This window comes from Schistocerca piceifrons, chromosome X (genome assembly GCF_021461385.2).
Source record: "Schistocerca piceifrons isolate TAMUIC-IGC-003096 chromosome X, iqSchPice1.1, whole genome shotgun sequence".
NCBI classification, from domain to species: Eukaryota; Metazoa; Arthropoda; class Insecta; order Orthoptera; family Acrididae; genus Schistocerca; species Schistocerca piceifrons.
The window spans coordinates 369889324-369916469 of NC_060149.1; the positions used below are offsets into that span (position 1 = coordinate 369889324).

General features: G+C 40.2%; 1 protein-coding gene across 1 annotated transcript in view; it reads left to right on the forward strand.

Annotated features, from left to right (window-relative positions):
* LOC124721776 (neogenin) overlaps positions 1 to 27146 on the forward strand; it is a 236504-nt gene that overhangs the window by 185089 nt on the left and 24269 nt on the right. Inside the window, exons 21-23 of the mRNA XM_047246889.1 lie at positions 3227 to 3343; positions 18144 to 18222; positions 18311 to 18462. Coding sequence (XP_047102845.1) covers positions 3227 to 3343; positions 18144 to 18222; positions 18311 to 18462 — 348 coding nt within the window. The remainder of the gene's footprint in view (positions 1 to 3226; positions 3344 to 18143; positions 18223 to 18310; positions 18463 to 27146) is intronic.

Consider the following 27146-nt stretch of genomic DNA (forward strand, 5'->3'; position numbering starts at 1 on the left):
GTGGCTGATAGAGATCATGTGTCAGCTGCATTTGTTTGTCCTGATTCAGAGAAATCCACTCAGTGTGTGAGGTCCAGGCATTCACAGAGGGTAGGGATTATTGATGGTTGGGAACTCTGGAGTTGGCCATGTGACTAAGCCCCCTTAGAGACACGGATGCCAAGTAGAGAAAGAAATCCATCGGCACTCATTGTGGATACCAGGTGGAGTCATCCCAGGTTTGGAGTGGATGTTTTCTGATGCCATGATAAGCAAAAGATGTAACCAACTGAAAGTGGTGGCTCATGTCAGTACTCAGTGATGTATGTTGCTTCAGATCAGAAGAGATTCACTCTGGTTTTTTGGTGGCGGTCTGAAGTAACGACAGTCAGTCATGTGTGCAAGATGAAAATGAAGCTTAACATCTGCAGCACCTTTGACAGATCTGCTGGTACAAAACCTAGTGTAGGGTCTGAATCAGAGGCTCGGGCAGTTCTGTGACCATGTTGACTGCAGATTCCTTGACATGCTTCAGAGGACGAGAGCTATTGGGATCCACTTTCTATATCAAAGGACCTTTACACACTGCATGTGGCTGCATGGGTAACGGGAGCTGTTTGGAGTGGATTGGGCAATTTTTTAGGTTAGAGGCTCTGGGAAAAGTATAAACAGGGATGCGGACTCGAAGGGGACAGACCTAGGAAACACAGATATTATGGTTGTAAATTGTTGTAGCTATGTTGGGAAAGAATCAAAGCTCAAGCACTCATAGGAAACACTAAAGCAGAAATTTTATTAGGTAGAGAATGCTGGTTACAGCCGGAGAAAAGTCCAACCAAAGTTTTTACCAACAACCTAACAGCATTCAGAAAGAACAGATTAAAACTGGTTGGTGGTGGTCTAATTATTGCTATTAGTAGTATTTTATCTTGTAGTGAAATTGAAGTAGACAGTTGCTGTCAGGAGTGTCCATATGACAGTTTGTAGGGGGGGGGGGGGGGGGGGTCAAGATCTGGAGGTATGGAGTATTTATAGTATTTTTGGAAACTGTCTTGAAATGTGATAAATAATTCCAAGATATTCTACTAGTATGTAAAGTATACCAGGAACAAGATACAACCACTGCCTTCATTGTGCAGTAGTAATGGTAATGTTACTGACAACAGTGGCATTAAAGCAGAGTTTTTCGAAATTTTTCACCAATATTCCAGAATTCAAATCGAGCAGCTTCCATCATGAGTAATTTGGAAGTAGATACTCTCAGTCTATCATAGCAATTTGTCACTTAATAAAGATAAGTCTTCCAGTCCAGATTGTATACTAATTGCTTCCTTTTGGAGTTACTGATGAAATAACTCCATTTTGAACAAACATATGCAACTGTTTGACTGATGGAAGATCTGTACCTAAAGACTGGAAAGTTCCACCAGTCGCATCAATACATACGAAAGGGAAGAGAAGTAATCTACTGAGTTGTAGATTCATATCATTAAAATTGTTTTGTAGGAGTATTTTGTAACGTACTCTGTGTTCCAGCATTATGAAATACCTTGAAGAACATGATGTATTGACGCACAACCAGCATGGATTCAGAAAATATCATTCTTGTGAAACACTACTGGCTGTTTATTCCCTGAAGTAGTAGAGTGCTGTTAACAGGGGTCTCAGGTTGATTCGATATGTTTAGATTTCCAGAAGGCTTTAGACATAATTCGTCATACACAGCTTTGAATTAAATTACATGCAAGTGGATTATCAGATCACTTGTGCAACTGGATGTGTGATTTCCTAACAGAAAGGTCGCAGTCCCTAGTCCTTTACTCCCTAGTAAAGTCATCATAAGACCAAAATGAATTGCAAAAGTATTTAGACAAGGTATCTGTATTGTGCAAAAAGTGGCAGTTGACTTTAATCAATAGAAAATGTATAGTCAATCACATGAATAGTCAAAAAATTCTATTAATTATTGATCACATGATAAATCATACAAATTTAAAGGTTGTCGATACAGCTGAATACCTGCAGGTTACAATTACAAACAATGTAAATTGCTACCATCACACAGAAAATTTTGTGAGGAAAGTGAATCAAAGATTGTGTTTTATTGGCAGAACACTTACAAGGTGCAGCAAATCTACTAAAGATACTGCCTACAAATACTACACTTGTCTGACCTCTTCTGGGATTTTGCCTTGTGATATGAGATCCGTACAAAATAGATTGGTAGAGGAGATCAAAAAATTTCAATGAAGTACAGCTCATTTCATATTACTTTGAAATAGAGAAGAGTATTCTGGATATGATAAGTGTAATGGGCTGACATTCATGCAAACGGAAGCTTTTTCACTGCAACGACATCTTATCATGAAATTTCATTCATCAGCTTTCTCCTCTGAGAGCCAAACCTTTTGAGTCCCACCTGCATGAGGAGAAATGACTATCATAATAAAATAATAGAAATTAGAGCTCACACAGAAAGATTAAGTTAATTTTTTGCACATGCTCTTCAAGAATGGAGCAGTCAAAAAATAGTTTTAAAGCAGTTGTATGAACCCTCTGCGAAATGCTGAAACGTGAGTGATAGACCAGTAAAACTTTCCTGTGTTGTTATTTTAGATTTCCGATTGGTACACTACCCAGATTTTTAATCACATATGTCTCATGCAGTTTAGCAAGATCATTAATAATCTCGCTGTTGAGCTTCCTAAAAACATACTCACAAGCTGGAAATTTATTGTCTTTACTTTTAATACCCATATCAACTATGCAGTTTAAAATACTAGTGAGTATATGCTCTCATAATATCCGATGCATTGATGGTCTTTGTATGTTGCTTTCGTAATGAGGTTAAGGTGACCTCAACCTGAAGTTTTGTTTGGACACAACAGTGCTTTACTAGTAATTGTGGTATTACAGAATGTATATCCTTGCCTTCCTCTGACCTTTGAATCGATTTTCCTAGATAGTTGTAGCAGAGCCTACAGTTTCATGTGGGCTTCAAACCGTAGTCCTTTGATAATATGAAACCAACATTAGAATCTATGGAGAGGTGTTTACAGTTAGTTTTTTCCTCTCAGATCTGTTATGCTGAATGAAGATGTTGTTTCTGTTTGCTGCCATGTTCCATTGACAAAACCAATTCTTGTTTACTGTAACTCATCCTTCAGTACAAGTAATATTTGGAAGTATCTGTAAGTAACAATTCAGTAATTTCTCTGTTTAAATAGTTCACCTGTGATTTTTGCAGTGGCCAGTGGGGGTGCTGCTGCAGGGCAGCCAGCAGTTGCTACAGATGTGAGCCGACCACAGTATCCTCGTACTCAATACAGTATTTCTCGAGCTCATGTTACACTTGACCAATCAGGTATATATGTTTTCCTTTTTCTTCATCTCATACATTTTACTTTCATTCTGAATTTATATGATCCACAAACTTAACTGATGCACATCACTTTTTTAAATATACTATGTGAGTGTCATGTCATGGAAACAGGAGTGGGTTTGATGTGCAGAGTTCATTAACAGCAAAATAGATGTGCACAATGAGCAGAATTACAGTCAGGTAGTCATCTGTGCTGAAGGTCACAATGTTCTATAAAGATCAGATTTATTGTAATTACCACATTTGAATTAGTGATATTAACAATAAACTTGTGACACGGAGCCTTTGTTATTTTTAGTCCATTTCTTATGTTGTGTTATCTACATCTACATCTACATGACTACTCTGCAATTCACATTTAAGTGCTTGGCAGAGGGTTCGTTGAACCACAATCATACTCTCTCTCTACCATTCCACTCCCGAACAGCACGCAGGAAAAACGAACACCTAAACCTTTCTGTTCGAGCTCTGATTTCTCTTATTTTATTTTGATGATCATTCCTACCTATGTAGGTTGGGCTCAACAAAATATTTTCGCATTCGGAAGAGAAAGTTGGTGACTGAAATTTCGTAAATAGATCTCGCCGCGACGAAAACGTCTTTGCTGTAATGACTTCCATCCCAATTCGCGTATCATATCTGCCACACTCTCTCCCCTACTACGTGATAATACAAAACGAGCTGCCCTTTTTGCACCCTTTCGATGTCCTCCGTCAATCCCACCTGGTAAGGATCCCACGCCGCGCAGCAATATTCTAACAGAGGACGAACGAGTGTAGTGTAAGCTGTCTCTTTAGTGGACTTGTTGCATCTCCTAAGTGTCCTGCCCATGAAACACAACCTTTGGCTCGCCTTCCCCACAATATTATCTATGTGGTCTTTCCAGCTGAAGTTGTTCGTAATTTTAACACCCAGGTACTTAGTTGAATTGACAGCCTTGAGAATTGTATTATTTATCAAGTAATCGAATTCCAACGGATTTCTTCTGGAACTCATGTGGATCACCTCACACTTTTCGTTATTTAGCATCAACTGCCACCTGCCACACCATACAGCAATCTTTTCTAAATCGCTTTGCAACTGATACTGGTCTTCGGATGACCTTACTAGACGGTAAATTACAGCATCATCTGCGAACAGCCTAAAAGAACTGCTCAGATTGTCACCCAGGTCATTTATATAGATCAGGAACAGCAGAGGTCCCAGGACGCTTCCCTGGGGAACACCTGATATCACTTCAGTTTGACTCGATGATTTGCCGTCTATTACTACGAACTGCGACCTTCCTGACGGGAAATCATGAATCCAGTCGCACAACTGAGACGATACCCCATAGGCCCGCAGCTTGATTGGAAGTCGCTTGTGAGGAAAGGTGTCAAAAGCTTTCCGAAAATCTAGAAATACGGAATCAACTTGAGATCCCCTGTCGATAGCGGCCATTACTTCGTGCGAATAAAGAGTTAACTGCGTTGCACAAGAACAATGTTTTCTGAAACCATGCTGATTACATATCAATAGATCGTTCCCTTCGAGGTGATTCATAATGTTTGAATACAGTATATGCTCCAAAACCCTACTGCAAACCGACGTCAATGATATAGGTCTGTAGTTAGATGGATTACTCCTACTACCCTTCTTAAACACTGGTGTGACCTGCGCAATTTTCCAATCTGTAGGTACAGATCTATCGGTGAGTGAGCAGTTGTATATGAGTGCTAAGTAGGGAGCTATTGTATCAGCGTAATCTGAAAGAAACCTAATCGGTATACAATCTGGACCTGAAGACTTGCCCGTATCAAGCGATTTGAGTTGCTTTGCAACCCCTAAGGTATCTACTTCTAAGAAACTCATGCTAGCAGCTATTCGTGTTTCAAATTCTGGAATATTCCATTCATCTTCCCTGGTGAAGGAATTTCGGAAATTGCGTTCAATAACTCCACTTTAGCGGCACAGTCGTCGGTAACAGTACCATCGGCACTGCGCAGCGAAGGTATTGACTGCGTCTTGCCGCTTGTGTACTATACATACGACCAGAATTTCTTCGGATTTTCTACCAAATTTCGAGACAACGTTTCATTGTGGAACCTATTAAAGGCATCTCGCATTGAAGTCCGTGCCAAATTTCGCGCGTCTGTAAATTTTAGCCAATGTTCGGGATTTCGCATTCTTCTGAACTTCGCTGCAACAGAGTTCTGACCTGTTTTGTGTACCACGGGGGATCAGTTCCATCTCTTACCAATTTATGAACTATAAATCTCTCAATTGCTGTTGCTACTATATCTTTGAATTTGAGCCACATCTCGTCTACATTTGCAAAGTCAGTTCGGAAGGAATGGAGATTGTCTCTTAGGAAGGCTTCTAGTGACACTTTATCCGCTTTTTTAAATAAAATCATTTTGCGCTTGTTTCTGGCGGATTTGGAAGAAACTGTATGGAGCCTAGCTACAACGACCTTGTGATCACTAATCCCTGTATCAGTTATGATGCTCTCTATCAACTCTGGATTGTTTGTGGCTAAGAGGTCAAGTGTGTTTTCGCAACCATTTACAATTCGCGTGGGTTCGTGGACTAACTGCTCGAAATAATTTTCGGAGAAAGCATTTAGGACAATCTCGGAAGATGTTTTCTGCCTACCACCGGTTTTGAACAAGTATTTTTGCCAACATATCGAGGGAAGGTTGAAGTCCCCACCAACTATAACCGTATGAGTGGGGTATTTATTTGTTACGAGATTCAAATTTTCTATGAACTGTTCCACAACTATATCATCGGAGTCTGGGGGTCGGTAGAAGGAGCCAATTATTAACTTAGTTCGGCTGTTAAGTATAACCTCCACCCATACCAATTCGCACGGAGTATCTACTTCGACTTCACTACAAGATAAACCACTACTGACAGGCACAAACACGCCACCACCAATTCTACCTAATCTATCTTTCCTGAACACCGTCTGAGACTTCGTAAAAATTTCTGCAGAACTTATTTCAGGCATTAGCCAGCTTTCTGTACCTATAACGATTTCAGCTTCTGTGCTTTCTATTAGCGCTTGAAGCTCAGGGACTTTCCCAGCACAACTACAACAATTTACAACTACAATTCCGACTGTTCCTTGATCCAAGCACGTCCTGTATTTGCCATGCACACTTTGAAATTGCAGCCCACCCTGTACTTTCCCGAGGCCTTCTAACCTAAAAAAACCACCCAGTCCACGCCACACAGCCTCCGCTACCCGTGTAGCCGCCAGCTGAGTGTAGTGAACTCCTGACCTATTCAGCGGAACCCGAAACCCCACCACCCTATGGCGCAAGTCAAGGAATCTGCAGCCAACACGGCCGCAAAACCGTCTGAGTCTCTGATTCAGACCCTCCACCCGGCTCTGCACCAAAGGTCCACAGTCGGTTCTGTCAACGATGCTGCAGATGGTGAGCTCTGCCTTCATCTCGTAAGCAAGACCAGCAGCCTTCACCAAATCAGATAGCCGCTGGAATCCAGAGAGAATTTCCTCAGATCAAAAGCGACACACGTCGTTAGTGCCGACATGTGCCACCACCTGCAGCTGGCTGCACCCTGTGCTCTTCATGGCATCCGGAAGGACCCTTTCCACATTAGGAATGACTCCACCCGGAATGCACACTGAGTGCACACTGGATTTCTTCCCCCCCTTAGCCGCCATATCCCTAAGGGGCCCCATTACGCACCTAACATTGGAGCTCCCAACTACCAATAAGCCCACCCTCTGTGATTGCCCGGACCTTGAAGACTGAGAATCATCCTCTGAAACAGGGCAGGCAGCTGCATCTGGCTCAGCCAGAGACAGTGCCTGAAACCTGTTTGTCAGACGCACCGGGGAGGCTTTCTGATCAGCCTCCGAGGACGTCTTTCGCTGCCTGCCACGCCTTGGAATGACCTCCCAATCAACCACAGGCGAGGGCTCAGCCCCACTGCGGGCAGCAACCGGGGCAACCACAGCAGCAGACCGATCTGGGGACAGACGGGACGAGGTTGACATCCCCGTGATACCCAAGTCCGGCCCCCCACAGTGGTGCCCATTGGCAACAGCCTCAAGCTGCGCGACCGAAGTCAGCGCCGCTTGCAGCTGTGAGCGAAGGGATGCCGACTCAGCCCTCATCCGAACACAGCAACCACAGTCCCTGTCCATTCTAATCGATGTTGAACAACAGTTACTGAAACACGAGTCAGTGCTTAGATAATGCAAGGGAAACACGCAAAGAGTGTATTAACTAACCTGTACAAATGCCTAATGCTGTTATGCTCAAATCAGAATTTCTTACCTCAGCTAATGAAATGAAAATAGTTACAAAGGCTTTTACTTCACAAAGTTATTTACATAGGTCAGATTAACATATCATTCAATAAAACAAACATTAGTACTGCAAGTTTTTGTGTAGTATCATTGGACAGCAACTATATAAAGACACACGTAATCTCTCACTCCATTTTTGAATGTTCCTTTACAAAGGAGGCTCCAGAATTACTGTTGCGATCCAATTCTCTGCACCACTGCAGAGATGAGTGATGTGGATGTTAGTGTCAGTAATGTTGAGAAATAGCTAACATTGTTGAAATTGAACTGTGCACCTGGGCAATTTTACAATTTAAAATTTTAAGAGAGAAAGAGAATGACCTGCAGAAAGGAATTTATATCTTAGCAAAACAAACAAAGACTATAATATAACTGTAACGACAAAGAAAATTAAAATAATGGTTTTTATAGGAAGGGACCTCATAAAAAGAAAAATAGCAGTGATCAGTATAGTAATATCACAGGCCAGTCATTTTAATAATCTGTGATGTGGTATCACATACAAATATGACAAAGATACAGATGAGAAAGTAGCAAAATTTGGAGTAAACATGTACTTCAGAAACGAGACAGGAAACACACACACACACACACACACACACACACACACACACACAGATGAAGTTTTATAAAGTAATGGCTGTCCCCACACTACTCCAGGGAACTGATTTGTGGATTATTTCCAAATGATGAGAAAGTAAGCTCCAGGCAGCTGAAATGAGATTTCTTAGGGCTGTGAGTTGCTGCACCATAGGAGACAAATGAAGTAGTAATGACATTAGGAAGGAATTAAACATATTTAATGTAAGAAACAAAACTGAAGATGCCAGAAGAAAATGGAGTGAACATCTTGACAGAATGAACTGCGGCAGATTATCTTACAGAATCAGAACTTACAATATGGCTAACCAAAGAAGCCTAAGAAGGCAAAGGAAAAGACAAGTGCCATAACAGGCAAAAGATAAATACTTGAACTGCAGAAGAAGAAGAAAAGACCACGACAAAAATGAAGTTACTTCTTAAACAGAACACTCAAAATCATTAAACATGAAAAAGAGAGGATTATGTAGAAAATCTATACTGCTGTAATTACAGATACACTTTCGCAATAGTAACTGCTTGTCCTTTTTACAAATGGGAAATAAACTAAAAGCATGATCCAGTGATAAATGATCTTATCTGATTACAATTGAAATATTATATAGAACATTCAGTCAGCAAATGTAGGGTCTTGGAATCATCTAAAGCAAACCATACACAAACTCAACACAACTATTTGGTGGTCTCCAGGGTGTAGTTGTTCCACTATATTAGATCTGGCTTTTCATCATCACTATCATGGAGCAAACTTCAGAATGACTTGCCTGTCTCAATATTCTTCCATGTAAGGCAACTTAGTACTTGTAATTACGTAATAGTTATACTTTGCCTGCTTGCTTCAAGATGTGATGCATTAGTACTTTCCACATTCAAAAGTAATGGTATTTTTCCCTCAGAAAAATCAGCTTGTACAGAGGTTACAGTAAGGTACAATACAAGTTAAGATACAATTTCATAACCAGTTAAGTTTCATCATGCAACTTTAACAATATTTCTTTTACAGTTGAGAAACAATGCATTCAGAAATAATTAATGCAAAAAATAGCACTCCTAATGTGCTGTACACAACCTAATAAAAATGTTTACATAAAATATCATTAACAGGAAAAGACAATGTGATCTGTATATGTTTGGGTGTAGTGTTGTTACATTACAAACTTATCATTACTGAGTGTCATGTGTTCTCACTATAATTCATTATCAGTTCCTCTTCTGGAGAACAAGTTTATACTATGTGCCATGCCAACAAAGGCACTTGAGATTGACGTATTTACTTCATCTGATATCATGAGTAAAATTTGTTCTTCTGTCACATCATTTAATAATGATATTGAAACATGGGTATATCTCGTGACACTAGAGATAAACTGAGTGCAGAAAGTACTGTAAAATGTGTTTTGTACTTGTGGCACTCCACATGTTACAGCCAGTACATCAAAATTTGTTTCAGTTGTCTTGTAAAGCTTTAGTCAGTGTCTACAATCCATTGTTTTACATACTCTAATGACACAAATAAAACAAATTAGAAACAAAGTTACATAATCTGTGACAGGCTATTCCAGTGCTGCCTTATGGGCACAGGCACCCGCAAGCACTCGTCAGCTTGCCCACACAGGTTGTGTAGGCTACCTTCCATCTTCATCTACATACGTACTCCACAAGCCACTGTACAGTGTGTGGCGGAGGGTACCCTGTACCAGTACTAGTCCTTTCCTTTCATGTTCCACTCACAAATAGAGTAATGGAAAATCAGCTGGTTATATGCCTTTGTATGAGCCCTAATTTGTCGTACCTTATCTTTGTGATCGTTATGCAAAATGTATGTTGGTGGCAGTAGAATCATTCTGCAGTCAGCTTCACATACTAAATTTTTTTCAATAGTGCTTCTCAATATGAACATCGCCTTCTGTCCAGGGATTCCCATTTGAGTTCCTGAAGCATCTCTAACATTTGCATATTGTTCACCTATTGGTAACAATTCTAACAGCGTGCCTCTTGAGTTGCTTCAATGTCTTCCCTTATCTGACCTGGTACGGATCCCAAATACTAGAGCAGTACTCAAGAAGAGGTCACACTAGTTTCCTATATGCTGTCTCCTTTAAGATGAACCATGCTTTTCCAAAATTCTCCCAATAAACTGAAGTTGACCATTCACCTTTCCTACTGTAATCCTCAAATGCTGGTTCCATTTCATCATGCTTTGCAACGTTACACTTAGATATTTAAATGACGTGACTGTGTCAAGCAAGACATTACTAATGCTGTATCTGAATATTACAAATTTGTTTGTTTTTCCTGCTAATCCCCATTAACTTACATTTTTCTATGTTTAGAGCTAGCTGCCTTTCATCACACCAACAATAAATTTTGTCTAAGTCATCTTGTATCCTTTTGCAGTCACTCAACTTGCAGTTCGCCACCGGTAGCTGAGTGGTCAGTGCAACAGAATGTCAATCCTAAGGGCCCGGATTCGATTCCCAGCTGGGTCGGAGATTTTCTCCGCTCAGGGACTGGGTGTTGTGTTGTCCTGATCATCATCATTTCATCCCCATCAACACGGAAGTGGGATCAAATTGAAAGACTTGCACCTGGCGAACCGTCTACCTGACAAGAGGCCCTAGCCACATGACATTTATTTTTACTCAACTTGCAAAGAGCTGCCCACCATGTCCACCAGATCATTTATGTATGTAGAAAATAATGATGATCCTATCACACTTCCACGGGCACATTTGACCATACGCTTGTCTCTGATGATTACTCACCATTCTGGACAACATACCGGGCTCTATTACTTAAGAAGTCTTTGAGCCACTCTCATATCTGGGAACCTATTCATCATGTTTGTATCTTCATTAACTGCCTACAGTGGGGCACTCTGTCAAATGTTTTCCGGAACTCTATAAATATGAAATCTGCCTGTTACCCTTCATCCATAGTTCACCATATATCGTGAGAAAAGAGCAAGCTGAGCTTCACACAAGCAGTGCTTTCTAAAACCATGCTGATTCATGGACAGAAGCTTCTCAAAAAAGTTTATTGTATTCGAACTGAGAATATGTTCAAGGATTCTGCACCGAAGTGACATAGGGATATTGGTCTATAATTCTGTGGGTCTGTTCCTTTACCCTTCTTATATACAAGAGTCACCTTAATTTTCTTGCAGTCCTTTAGGACTTTGCGCTGGGTGAGAGATTTGCGATAAATGCAAGCTAAGTAAGGAGCCAATGCTGTTAGGGTACTCCTTGTGAAACTAAATTGAAATTCCATCTAGACCTGGTGCCATTTATTTTCAACTCTTTCAGTTGTTTCTCTACACCAGGGATACTGTGTCGTCCATACAGGAGTTTGTTCAATGATCAAATGACGGTATGTATGTGTGATTCTTCTGCATGAATGATTTCTTAAATGTGAAATGTAAAACATTGGCTTTTGTTTTGCTACCTTCAACTTCCATGTCAGACTGGTCAACAAGTGACTGGATTGCAGCCTTAGACCTGCTTAGCGATTTTACATAGGACCAGAATTTTCTCAGGTACTCAGCAACATCTTTTGCTAAAGTGTGACAGTTGTAGTTGTTGGATGCTTCACGCATACATCTTTCACAGATGTACGAATGTGTACTAACCTTTGCCTGTCATAGTTTTGTGCGTTCTCTTTTGAACTGAAGAGCGCAATAGCCTTTCTGTTGCTTCGTCAGCATTTTCCAAATTTTGTTGTTAAAGCATGGTCATTCTTTTCTGTCCTTAATCCACTTACTAGGCACATAATTCCCTGGACTACTATTTACTATCTGTTTAAACTTTACTTGTAATTACTCTTGGGAGCCGATTGTACACTTTCTGTGCACGCGTGACTTACTTGGCCACCTCTGTCTGTGGGAGCTCAGCCAGGACAGTACGATTGCACAGACTGTGGCCCAGCTGCCTGACTGCTCACGTTGCCTACTGCTGCCTGCTGGCACTTGGCTGCTTGCAGGTGGGCACTTTAGCTGGAGCAGCCTGATCTATGGCATCAACATATAATTCATAATATACGAGGTACTACCCAAAATATCCAGGAAATTCATTGTACTCTTTAAACCAGTATCAGTATGACATCTAGATGTCTCGAGGTATGTGTCTTAGCTACAATGGTACAAAATTGCGTCAACTTTGGTGCATGCCGTTGGGGATTGTAGCAGTGTATGCCAGAATGCGTTTCAGCACTTCTGTGAGTTGTGAAATGGATAACATGCGCATCAAATTCTGTTTCAAGTTGAAGAAAACTGCAGCTGAAAGCCACTGCATGCTGACAGAGGCATTTGGTGAGAGTGCAGTGAGTCAGTCAAGAACATTTGAGTGGTTCAAGCACTTCAACGCAGGCTGAGAATCTGTGGAAGATATAACAAACATTCTGGGTCAACTGTCAACAAGCACAACACCAGAAATGATCATGAAAGTGCATGATATGATCCGCGAAGACCGAGGACAGACAATTCACAATGTTTGTAACAGTCTTGGGCTGTTGTATGGTACATGTCATTGAAGTCTAGCCGACGAACTAAACATGAGACAAATTGCAGCAGAGTTTGTTCCTCACATTCTCAGCATCAACCAACAAAACCTCAGGCTTCAGATGTACACTGAGCTGCAACAGAGAGTTTGAGTATGTCCAAAATTTTCATCCAGAGTCATAACAGGTGATGAGTCATGGGTCTATGTTTATGACCTTGAAATGAAGCAGCAATCATCACATTGTAAAACACCATCTTTTCCAAGGCTGAAAAAAGCTCGACAAGTTTGTTGTAACATGAAGTCAATGCTTATTGTATATATATTTTTTTTAATTTGGGGAATAGTGCATAAAGAGTTTTGTTCCATCTGGTCAGATAGTCAATGGGCAGTTGTACTGCAAAGTTTTTAAGTGACTAAAAGAAAATATTTAGCGGAAACGGCCAGAGTTGTGGAAAAAGGAGGACTGGTTGGTGCCCCATGACATTGTACCCATTCACACCCCACACATTGTGAAGAAATTCCTGGACAAAAACAATATGGCAATGGTACCCTACTCTCCCTACTCACCCAACCTAGTCCTGTGTGACTTCTTCCTATTCCCGAAGATGAAAACCATGTTGAAAGGGTGACATTTTACTTCGATTGAAGACATCCAAAGGGAATTATAACGACTCCTGAATATCCTTCACCCTGCAGACTTTCAGAAGCACTTCCAAAAATGGGAACAATGCTGGGATCATTGCCTACATGCCTGAGGTGATTACTTTGAATGTGATGGAGAAAATTAGGACATAGGTGTAGTTTTCTCATTTTTACAGTGGACTTCTCAGATATTTTGGGTTGCGCCTCGTGTGGATGTAAAGGACATTGCTTTTTCCATGTGCAGATCATCTAAATTTATATTGAATCGTGAATCTTGCTAGAAATAGTGCAGTCAAGTTGTTGGCAGTCTGACTCACAGAGTGTGTGTGTGTGTGTGTGTGTGTGTGTGTGTGTGTGTGTGTGAGCTCTGATGAAGGGCTTTATATGAAACCTAAAGTGTTTTTCTGTCTTTCTATATGCCATTATGTTCCTGAATAACTCTAACATGGTGAGCAGCATTCTATCTTCATACAAATATTAACTTATCTAATCGAATATTTAAGACTGATGTAATATAAAGCTTTGGATAAGTCACAAATATTCATTTTGGTGACATATTGTCATTAAAAAAAATGTGTTTAGTAAAATGCTTATATAGCTGTATCAGCAAATCAGCTCTTTTGATATCAAAATTGTGACTAAGTGTCCTTTTATTACTCATGCAAGCTGCCTTCAGTACATTACCTTCTCAGAAAGTTTCTACAACAATGTTTGGAGAGAGACTGACCCATAATTACTGACCCATGTGGAACCATTCTTATAGAGGCTTAACAATGGCATATTTTAATCTGTCTGGGATATTATCGTGACTAACTTATGTCTACAGATTTGATGAAGAACATTACATATTGTACAGCAATACCTTTTGGGTTCCCTGTAGGAGAAGTTAACAACCCAATATGAACTTTTTCATTTGAGGGACTATTTTCATTTTGTTAGGGGATGTGAGAATAGGGTTGCCATAATTTCTGTCTGACAAACTGGAACATTTCTCTTAAACTGACTAAAAATTGACATAATTTGGGAAGCAGGAACTGGGACAAACCAGGACACTTCATGTAAACTTAAGAATTGAAATAATTAATGGAAATATTTCCTCTTGTGATTACTACCGTCTTTAACTATACCAAAATAACAGTCCTTGGAAAGATCATCTCATATTTGTCTGACAGTGTCACATGCTAACACTGTTTTCAAAATTGCTGTTGATTTTATTCTGCCCAACATCACATCTTTTGCTGCTTCAAAATCATTTAAAAGTTTGGAACTTGGCATAGAAGTACAGTCCATTCATTTCAAAGACATATGATGTTTAAAGGTATGGTAGCACATCAGTAATTCCATTGCTGTTACTAACTTGTCCTGTTTAGCTGTCCACTTTTAAAGTGCATGCAGAGTACATATTTGATTTATGCTTTACACCAGCTAAAGGATCCTCAATATCTGATCTTTCTCCCACGTGTTGTGAAAAAACAACACAAATTACACATTCTACTTCATAGTGACTTCTTCTTTTCTGAAGAACCATTCTTCTAGATATTTTTCTTGGAATGAACACTTTCTCTCTGGCATCTTGAATTCACTTGAGATAATCAAACACTTTTAACAACAAATTAACCATGATATGACTCAGACAGAGAAACAGAGACCCATGTTGCTGCAAAGCTTAAACTGAACAGAGCTAAGCGACAATAATGGAAACTATGCAGCATTACCATGCAGTAATTCTTAAGGGACTCTGTCACCTGTGATTATTAAACCTTTTGTTATTTTTCTCAACAGCCAGAGTTGAAATATAGATCCAGGCAAGAATGTGGAGGAAAAATAGACAGTATGAGAATATTTCTCTGAATTCCAAAATCCAGGGCAAATTGCCATCCCAAAGAATTTTTTGGACATCAATTTCTTTAATGTGAAACTGGTACTATCCCAGAAAACCAGGACATCTGACAGCCCTAGGTGAGAGGGATGTTACTTCCACTAAATGTTCTCTCCACCCATGTTACTGCTTTGATCTTGCTACTGCAATTGCACAGATTTTCTCATCTCTTAAAGAAAATATTAAAAATATCTGCTACACATGAATTGTCTTTTATAAAGCTCTTTTTCTTTTTGACAGAAATAGTGGCATCTTCTGTTATTTATCCTCTTTAAAAATAGTGCATATTGCCAAAGTGGTTAAATTCAGACAAAATCTGTAAAATATGGTTTTTGTAATACCCATCCCCTAGCACGTGGCAACATGTATCACTCATCATCAGTCTAGGCAATCTTTTTCCAAGTATCGAGTATCCAGTGGCCCATGCCAGGTGCTGTTCTCTGTGGCATGCGGTGAGAGAGGTACATGTGTTGAGCAGTAGCCGCTGGCCGCAGTGGCCAAACGGTTCTAGGTGCTTCAGTCCGGAACTACACGGCTGCTACAGTGGCTAGAATAATATTAGGCAACATTGCATTCATGTCATGTGCTGAACCATTCCATTCAGCTTTGAGATTCATTCTCTCTCACAATGTTTATCTCTCATTCAGCTATTCCTGAGTGTATTATACCAGTAAGAAAGAAAGAACTGCGTAGACAGTTCAGAGCTCATGAACATCCATATTGATGAAAACGTAAACTGGGAAAACCATGTAATACACTATATTTGCTGTAGCATAATTGCCAACCTTGGTGTTATTGAAACCAGTAACTCAACAGATTTTCATATTTTCATTCATTGATGTCCTACAAAATAATATTTTGATGTAACTCTGTATTTGGCAAGAAGTAATCATCACAAAAAAGAAAAATCTTAGAATTGTGCTTGGGCTCACATATGTACATTTTGTAGCATCCGCGTAAGCAATTGAGAACATGATTACAGACAGACAGCATTTGAAAAATTACCTTCACTGTACAATTTATTTGGATACAGGAAGAAGTGAAGAACATTACTACTGCATGTCACACATTTTTATTTATATGAGTGGACTGTCTAAGAGATTTATGACTGGGATGCACAGTCATATACTGAGCGAGGTGGCGCAGTGGTTAGCACACTGGACTCGCATTCGGGAGGACGACGGTTCAATCCCGTCTCCGGCCATCCTGATTTAGGTTTTCCGTGATTTCCCTAAATCGCTTCAGGCAAATGCTGGGATGGTTCCTTTGAAAGGGCACGGCCGATTTCCTTCCCCATCCTTCCCTCACCCGAGCTTGCGCTCCGTCTCTAATGACCTCGTTGTCGACGGGACGTGTAATACTAATCTCCTCCTCCTCCTGCACAGTCATAAAACCTCTTTGACAGTCTACTCATAGAAACAGAAATGTGTGATGACAGGCAGTAGTAATGTTTTCAAATGCAGTTTAAAGTTGTTTATCTTTGACAGCTCATTCTATGACAGAGAGAAATTCATGAACAGAAATTAGAGGTAAGTTAACTTCTAAATATCTCTCTCTCTCTCTCTCTCTCTCTCTCTCTCTCTCTCATACACACACACACACACACACACACACACGGCCATCATCAGCCTATTCAAAAATAATGATCGAGTTCCTCAGTAGGACAAGGCACATTCCGAGTATAAATAGCCAAAATAGGAAGACTCATATGTCTTTTAGACATTAATTTTTAGTTGTGTGTGATGGAATGGATAGCCTTTATAATACATTTAAGTGTGTTTTCAGTTACTGTTTCAAGATTTCTATTGAACATCTGATATGCAGCAGGCATAAATTTTATAAGGGGCATAACATCAATGCAAGCTTCCAATCGCTGTGCTTTGTAAACATTAAAACCACTCACCATTTTTGTGTGATTCCTTACCCTTCTCATCAGAAGACACTGCACATATATGTGCTGTCTTTCTGGTCATGGCATTCTTGAAGAGAGCAGTAGCAATACTATAGTGATGTAATTGCCAGAACTAAAGAAAACCCACATTGTTGCATGTCATTGAACTGAAATAGCATGTATGTAGCCTTTCATTTAAATAGCATCAAATACCATACAAATACTGGAATTTTTAATAAATGGACACAGAAATAAGCTGAAATTTTGTCACACTCAAGATTCCTTAAAACACCGCAAAATAATATTAACTCAAAATGTTGTTTGATGTGGTTTTGTGCAGCACTAACATAATAACAAAATACTCAACCTTTGAGTTACTTTGTTTTTCTAAGTTATTGGTGTTTTGTCATTGCGTCTGAATTGAAGGAAACCAGTGTATATTAAAGTCATCAACTTTGAATGCTAGACATTTCTCATACTAACTGAAGCAGACATGTATATTCTGTAAAATAACAGAACAGACAGTGGGACCAAGTCCTCTGGTTCCAAAGGTATGTAGTAATTTCTGCAGGCCTGACAACCACTATCACTCACTACTGAAACCATTTCTTTTTTCTGTGTAAAGAAAGCCATCTCTATAAATAGCATATAAGTTATATAAGTGCTTCAGGTATAGGTCGTAATATACTTTGAAAAGTGGCAAAAGTATTGGGTTTCTGATTTTGTGCAGGGACATTTCTGAGGGTTGTTAGTTTAAGGATTCAGTTTCTTTTCTATCTTTAAGAAGCAAATCCTGTCTTATTTCTTTGTTGCAATTAATTCCTTTGCTCATGTAAATTTTCTTGGATAGCTTTTTTTTGTTAAGTTTTCTCAATATTTGTTAGTATAAACTGCTGTTCATAATGTATTTTTGAAAAATTAATGATTGTTTTATGTACCTGGTTTTGCAGCAACACAGTCTCCGGAAAATCCGTATTCTTTGCAGAGCAACTATGAACCATCAACTTCACACCAGCAGGGTCCATACAGGTTGGTTACATTACTGTCATCTTTTGAATCCAGTGTTTCCCTGTCAGTACAGTACACATTAATAAAGAGCTGTTGTATGATATTACAGTGCGGGATTGCAGCAATCAGCAGCCAGCACCCAGGAGCCTGGTGGCTCAGGTACAATGGGGAAAAGGCTTCAGGGTCATCCACTGAAAAGCTTTAGTGTTCCTGCTCCCCCTCCACAATCTGCACCATCAACACCTCAACAGAAACATATTAGTAAGATTTGTTTGATTACTGTAAATTATATTGTTTATTGAATAGTTAAGTTACTCTTATTTAACAGATTACTGATGGAAGAGTCTGCACATATACTGATGTGTGTGTGTGTGTGTGTGTGTGTGTGTGTGTGTGTGTGTGAAGGGGGGAGGGGGGGGGGACATGCACTCATGCACTTTTTTGCGTTCGTTAGTATCTTTTGGTGAAGCTCATGTTTGGTGATGCAGTCTGAAATTGCATTATATGCTACTGACTAGATTCAGAAACATTTGTGTAAGGAAAAATAGTCCATGATTTGACACAGTTAAGTCAACATAGTATATGTGTCTTCTTTTATTCATGTCTTATAACGCTGTGTTTTAAAATAGTCATATTTCATCTATGAAACTAATTCTGTAAAGACCTGAAAAATATTTTTGAATCCTGTGCCAGACAAAAGAAATCAGTCTGTCTTAACAAAGCATTTTAGAGGAAGAAATACATAAATTACTCATAATGGTATGTTTGATTGCTTTTTTTATATAGTATGTCCTTATAATAATAGTCTCATCATTATGTTTGTTTGTCAATCTTAAGATAAAGATAGGGAGTGGGGAAATAAAGACAAGTGCAACTAAAAGCTGTAACGCTGAAAGACATCTTTAGCTTTCTATGCTGTAGGCTGAAAAAAAGTCCCTGTAATACAGTGGAAGACAGTGTTTTCTCACTGAGAATATTGTATTAAATGCCAAAGTATTCTGAATAATTGCAGAGACTACCTTTGCCTTAGTGGAATGTCAAGTATCATTCTGTGTTTAGTAACAGGTTAGTAGCCCTGTGGAAGTTGCAAGGCAGGCCATCTGATCAGCATTTCTGGTGTGTAACTGTTGTATGATTGAGGAAAGCAGCAAGAGATTGTGGAAACCATTTGTGCATTCCACTACCCATTCCATTAAATCAACTGATGTGTGAGAAACCATCGGGATGGTTCTCAAGGAGAGATAACAGGTGCATTATTAGTGCTGTAGTAACAAATGGGAGCCTCCTGACCAGTAAGAAGAATATTGTACAGTAAAGAACACTCTTTTGGGGGGGGGGGGGGGGGGATTTACACGACGCACTACGAAAGAATCAGTATATGTGAGGTATATGTACAGACAAACAAATGATCACAGTTTCAGAAAAATTAGATGATGTATTCAAGAGAAAGAACTTCACAAATTGAGCAAGTCAATAACGCATTGGTCCACCTCTAAGGGATATCATGCCAATTGGATGGAATTTGGTTGGAAGGGCCCTGCACATAATGCTCCAAACGTTCCCAATCGGAAGAGATGTGAAGACCTTGCTGGTCAAGGCAGAGTTTGGCAAGCATGAAGACAAACTGTAGAAACTCCTGGCGTGTGCCAGTGTGCATTATCCTGATGAAATGTATGCCCAGGTTGGCTTGTCATGAAGGGCATCAAAACAGAGCATGGAATATTGTCAATGTACTGCTGTGCTGCAAGGGTGCCATGGACGACAACCAAAGGGGCCTTCTATAAAATAAAATGGCACACCAAATCATCATCGTTGGTTGTCATGCCATGGGTGGGTGACTACCAGATTCGTATCCCGCTGCAATCTGAGGAATCTTCAGACGCACCTTTGTTGGTCATCAGGGTTCAATTCAATGGGAGATTTTTACTGCAGACAATTGTACTCCAGCAGGGTGTATACGACCCAGGACAACCAGGAGATCCGAGAAAAACCCGGGAATTTTTTCATCCGGGAGAAAACCGGGATAAACCTGGGAATGTTTCGGAATTCCGGGAATTTTTCATTGTTTTAGCTTTCAGTTAAATTTTTGTGATTTTAACGGGTAAGAACCAATACTCTAACAAAGGATATTACTGTATCCCGCTTCTGCAGAATAATAATGCAGCAACAAAACATGAACGAGAGAAAAAAAAACGAAAATAAAACTTAAGTCGCAAAAGGAATACGCCATATACAACAATAAAACACAGTGCTCATACAAGCGTTTGCCAAGAGCAAAGTGTGTCGAAGGCTTTGGGAAGACTATGCAATGCTTCCTAACAACAAATTGTCTCCGATGAGCTTGACGTCATAACTGTTTACTTTAGATTCATTTGAGCAGTTGCAGGCGGTCTCTTGTGCATGTGCAGTTGAGTCGCGTATGAGAAGTACCTTCTCCCGCTTCTGGCTACAGACGTGTGGCTGGGCTCCACTATCTAATATTGCCCCAGTTCGGAAATATCGTAGATCCGGGGCTGATCCACAGAGAAGTCTTGAGTTGTAGTGGGGAGTCTCCACGTGACCTGTGTTTACGTTTAGTGATTTTGCTGTTTCCTCTTCATTTATTGCCCTTACATTAAATGAAAACAAAATGGATATCTATGGCCGTGAGCTATCAAATGAATTAAAGTACGTTGGCATAATTACGAAAGACTAAAATATGTTATTAGTTTCAGGTTTTATCTCCACCTTTCTGACAGTCAAGCATTAATTGCCTTGCAGAACAATGAAGTTACTTTTTTCTGTTTGCTAAAGAAATTTGGCTTTTATTAATCTTTTCTGCTGGGGTAGCCAATTTATTTGAAACGAAGTGTTTAATTCCCTACTGTGGGCTAGTTTCAACTGTTCGCTGCATTTCAAAAGTGCATGTTTTCATCTTCTAGCACGTATGGCATTATGCTCTAATAAAGAACTGAACATGAGATAATACAGTACTGATACTCAAGAAAATTTACATCCGAATCTGGACATACGATGTGCACTTTAAGCCGTATTACACATTGTAGTATGGTTCACGAAATTCCAGTGTTCTTGGAGTATCCTCTGATGTCTTGTTTCTTTTAAGACATAGTGTAAGATCTTTTAATGTTTTACACCTACGAACATACGGGCTTCCTGCATTAAAGCTGCGCAAGCGGTGACGCGTGTTTCTGGCGCTCTCTGGCAACTACTGAAACAAACCTGTTTCTAACAGGTCACGGGAAAATATTGTGAATGGTTGTTTGAAAAACATTACTTTCAAAGTAAATTTCCTTTTATGCAAGATGAATTATGTGCGAGAATATATGATGAATTTCTTAAATCATGGAGCGTTTTACTCTCATTTAAAAATCAAGTCTTTGAGGATGTACATTTAAGAAAATTGTGAGCTCAGAAAATCAGACATTTATGTCTTTATTAAAAAATTTTACTGACACATTTGTGTGATGTACCTTAAAGTGTAACACGCGCAAAAAAAATCAACATTATATGTGAAAGCGTAACTTCTCTTGCAGCTTATTAAACTTCGGGACCAATATTGTATGTGAAAGCTTTTCTTTTCTTGTAGTAACGCTGTGTATGTTAATTTAAACCATTAACTTTTCCTATTTGTGTGTACGCACTACTTAACAGTGATATTGCTATTGGCTGAAATCATCATGTATCCTGCGCTAGATGATCTGTTGTCATCGGCTGGCGAGATCACGTGATGAGTTATGACTGGCTACAAAAGCGCATTGTAATCTTGATTTCAATGCTTCGGAAAGTAACATGCGGTATTTGGTGGAATTTAAATTTACACTTTCTTAATATGAAAATATGCAGCGTACATGATGCTGCACATCAAAGATCTTTCCAAAACATGTTTTTCTTTTACTGAGTTTGGTTTTCTAAAGGTCCAGGAAGTTCTACGCTGGTGTATAAAACCATAACCTTTCAAAGGATGGATAAGTTTTACAGTTCCGAGGAAAAGTATACTGTCACTTAACACGGAAAAAGTGTATTTTCACCCAGGAGAAAGTGTCATTTCAACCGGGAAATCCAGGAAAAATCCGGGAATTTTTTTTTTTTTTTTCTTGTCCACATATACACCCTGTCCAGTCAATGAGCTTCCTGGCTGAATATCACCAACACCACTGCATACGGGCTTGTTGGTGTACAGAGATCAATGGTAGTCAGCACAAAGAGTGCCGTGGGCTCAGCCACCTTTCTGTGAGTCACCTATGAGTAGTCCTTGTGGTCACTGAACCACCAGTTGCACATCAAGTTGCTGATAATGATGAACCCTGGGCTCTGAGTGCCTCTCCGGTGATTGCTTGAACCTCACGTTCTGTCGTCTCTCTAGGTCGACCACTTTCTTATCGATGCTGTGTTTGACCATAATTCACCCATTCCTGCCAACGTTGTCGAATAATGGCATTGCTCATATTCAAATGTTGAGTGATTTGCCAATTACTCCAACCAATTTCTTTGAGCCCAAATACACTTCCTGTCTCAAATACTGACATCTGTGTATATTGTTCATGTGCCTGTCTGTGAGGCATAGCTACCGTCCATTTGAGTGCACAGAATGAAATTTGCAAAGACTTTACATCGTGGTATCGACATGTCACCTGTTTACTATTTTTGCCACCAGTACAATGAAATTGTGCTGCAACATTACACATTCATCCATCGGCCACTAAATGATTACAATTTTGCGTTTTCCATTGAATATCAGTTTGTGACGACTTTGCATAACTCCTTTGTGGTGCATCGAGTATATACTTATGTTTGTGTATTCTGGAATATTTGATGTTTGTATAAATAGTTGCATTATCCATTCAAGATGTCAGTTCTGTTCTGGTTTTACATGGGTTTCAGTGCTAATGTGCTTTCAATGCCAAGTGTTGTACATCATTGATGACCCTGTCTTTGGACTTGAGTCTGGTTCTGATGTGACATTGTTTGGTGGAGATGTCAGGTTCTTCAAAACACCTCTATCACCATGGCTCCTGTTAGGCAAAATAAAAGCCATTGTCTACATGGACGGGAACCAGAATTCAAACAGTACATCATTCCTAAGATCCGTGTATTGAGAGGATGGATGAATTCCAAAGCAGCAAAAAGTGAGCTACAAATCAGGCATCCATCTGTGTTTTCCGGAGATATTAGTCAGTACCCGAGCCCAGCACTCATTGGCAATATTGAAGAGAAGCTCAGTAGCCCAGGCAAATTCCAGGCCTAACTGCAGAAAATGTTTGGTAAGACCCAGTGGCAAGTCCACTTAGCAGAACAACTATTGAAGAACATGGCCCAACATCATGGAGAAATGACACAGTCACACGTACGGAATGTTTTGACCATATTGTCATCGTGAATCTGAATATGACAGTAGCTGACAAAACATCACATATGATGGAAGGAGTCACAGAAGAAATGTTCCAAGTCGTCACGCTGGAGGATGTCACAATGACAGATGAATTGATCAATTGGTGTCAGCAAAATTGAGGAAATGCAACAGGAAAAGAATCAGATGAAAAACGTACGTCCAGGTGCTGAATGTGGTGCCTATGGCTGTTGCGGAAGGCCACAATGAGCTTGCCTCTCACATATACCAGATAGTAAAAGAGGAGGTAGAGCAGTGTATGGCAGGCAGAAATGTCGAGTTGAGTACACAAGAATGTCAACCCCATGCATCAGGAGGTAATATAAAATCTCAAAGAGATGTATTGGAACCTCTCTCTGCCACCAGTTGAACATGCCAGGAAGAATAGACTTCGCCAACTCAGGCATACGCTACAGCCATCAAACAACAACCCAGCACTTAACCAACACAAATACAACCAACTCCTACGCCATGTAGAAGAACAAACATTTGGAGGACAGGGCAACATGCTGGTATGTTTCACTATAAACACCCTGGATATGTTGTAGGCTACTGTAGAGAAGGCAGATGAGTTTTTGACTACTACACTAATAGGTGTCAACCTTCACAACATTCTCATGTGCGCTTCACCTGTGGATGGTTGTAGTTGACCTGTGGGATGAAGCATCCCTTGCTGGTAAAAGCTCATGTCCTGTAGGTGTAGCCATGTTTTCACTGCATGACCGACACTCTCGTCATCTTCAAAATGTGTTCCACATAGAGAATCCTTAAGCACCCAAAGTGAAGAAAGTCCGAGGGTGCCAGGTCCGGACTGTAGAGTGGATGAGGCAGTGATGCCCGACACAATCAGGTGATGTGTTCCCGGGTTCTCAGAGTTGTGTATGGGCATGCGTTATCACGTTGGAGCAAGATTTCCGCTGGGTTCTTGTCTGACCAAACACGTTGGAAATGGTTCTTGAGTTTATTCATAGTTTCACATATACCTCCGAATTGATGGTTTACCCTCTTGACATCACATCCATGAGAATGACACCATCACAATCCCAGAATACTGTCACCATGGCTTTTCCGGCAGAGGACGTTACCTTGAATTTATTGTTTTGTGGTGTATGAGGATGATGCCACTCCATGGACTGCTTTTGTTACCGGCACAAAGTGATGCACCCAGCTTTCGCCTCCCATATTGATCCATGACAGAAAAGCCTCTCCATTGCTCCAGCAGTTCAGATGAAATGGTCTTTCTTTGAATCTTGTGGTCCACTGAACCCATCATGAGCAACTCTTTGAATATCTGAGAGTCTTGATCACTGCAGTCGCACTTCCAATGCTGACTGACAACTGTGGAGCCAATTGCCAAGTTGTGATGCACCGGTCAGCATGAATAATGGCATCCGCATGATTCAGCATGTCTGGAGCAGTGGCTGTGGCAGCACGTCCTGAGCGTGGCTGGTCGTGGAGCTCTGTTTCTGCATTTCCTGAGGCTGTAACTTTCTTTACCCATCTCCCAACTGTACTCCCATCAACAGCAACGTCGCCATGCACTGCACACAAACGTTTATGGATGTTCATCGCGGTTTCCTATTATGCACACAAGAATTCAATAACAGCACACGGCTTGTGACATGAGCCATATTTAGACACCATTTTGACGCTGTACTATGGCTCTGCCATCTGCCAGAATGGTTCGAACTTCACCGGCGCACAGAACAAACATCAAATGTGAAGCACCAACAAAGATGTTTGTTTATTCTCAGGTAGGAATTCTTGCAGGCATTAAAAGCAGTTGAAGACTGGAAGATCAGAGCTCCAGATTGACAAAACTGTACCAACAAGCACACACAAGAAAGTTTTCTCTGAGTGGTTGTTTGCCATTGAAGATGTTGTTATCCCACTGTCGTCAGTGAGATGAGTTCCAATTGTCAGTCAAGATGCTCAGCTGAACTGTGAATGTTTTGTCGACTGCAAAGACTTACTCAGGCTTTCAAGGAATATCTACATACCAGTTATGATCATAAATGTTACAGGTGGTAACATGGAACTTTTGATCAATAATTGTCACAAGAAGCTGCAAATCATCCCTGAAGATATGTTCATAGGAACAACTGAACCAATCCAGGATGTACAGCTCACTTCCATTGACGAAGAATTGTGCTATGCTACCACTGCAGGCAATGCAGTGGAGGAAGTTACTATTGAATTACAAGCAAGATGTGGCATGACTAAGGAACAATGTTGGGGAGTGTAAGCTGTTCTACAACAGTTATCAGGTGCTTTTAAATCCACACTAGGGAAAAGACAAACCAAGCAGCCATAAGTAAAACACCATATCAACACTGGGGATCATCCGCCAATTATTCAGCGGGTATATACGGTATAATCAGCAGAACAACATAGAATTTGGAAAGAAGTGGAGGAAATGCTGCAGTATGATGACATTGAACCTTCAGTGTGTCCTCGGTACTGCCTTGTGGTTTTTGTTATGAAGAAGGATGGTATGCAACTTTTTGCATCAGCTAATGTCAACTGAACAGAATCACTTAAAAAGATAAATACCCATTGCCATGTATTGATGATACCCTAGAATGTTTGAAAGGAGCAAAGTATTTGTGAACTGGCAAATTGAGGTTGACAAGGCTGATGGGGAAAAGACTACCTTCATACCTTGTGACGGCCTCTATGAGCTGAAATCTGTGCTGTTTGGCCTGTGTAATACACCATCCACTTTCAGATGTATGATGGACAATCTGCTTTGACACCTTAAATGGATGATGAGTCTTTGCTGCATAGATGAAAATCATTTTTATGGCATTTGGAGAACATCTAAGCTGCCTGATGACCATATTGAACTTTTTTCAGATTGCGGGACCCACCTGAGTCCAAAAAAGTGCCTTTTCATTGCCCAAGAAATGAAAATCTTGTGGCACCTAGTTAATAGTGATGGAGTCCATCCTTGTCCAGAGAAAATAAGAGCAGCTACAGATTTTCAAGTGCCTCAACACATTCATGATGTGAGAAGTTTTTCTTGGAATGTACTCGTACAACTAGTGATTCATAAAGGACTTCTGCACCAAAGCAGACCCCTTGTAAGAAACACCGCAGGGAGACACCAAATTTTTTTTTCTGGAGCAAGGCACAAGAAAGCTCTTTCCCTGTCATTAAGGAGGTGATATCATCTTCTCCAGTCCTAGCATGTGTGAAGAGAATACCGAGCAGCACTTCACATGAATGCTAGCCATTATAGGTTAGGGGCATTTCTATTACAAATTTAGGAAGGTCCTGGAAAGATAATAATAAAATTTATTTGACAGATCATTCACTGTTGTGCTGGACCACCTTTCTGTATGCTGGGCGACTGACCTGAAGGATCTGATGGGTCGACTGGCAAGATGGGCACTGGGGCTTCAAGAATACGCTGTCACAGTGGTATACAAAAGTGAACACAAAAACAAACATACCACTGCCTTTCAAGGAATCCTCTGATGCAACACAGCAACATGGATGAAATATCAATCATCACTTCATTAAATGATATTGCTGCTAAACAGAGGGAAGATTCGAC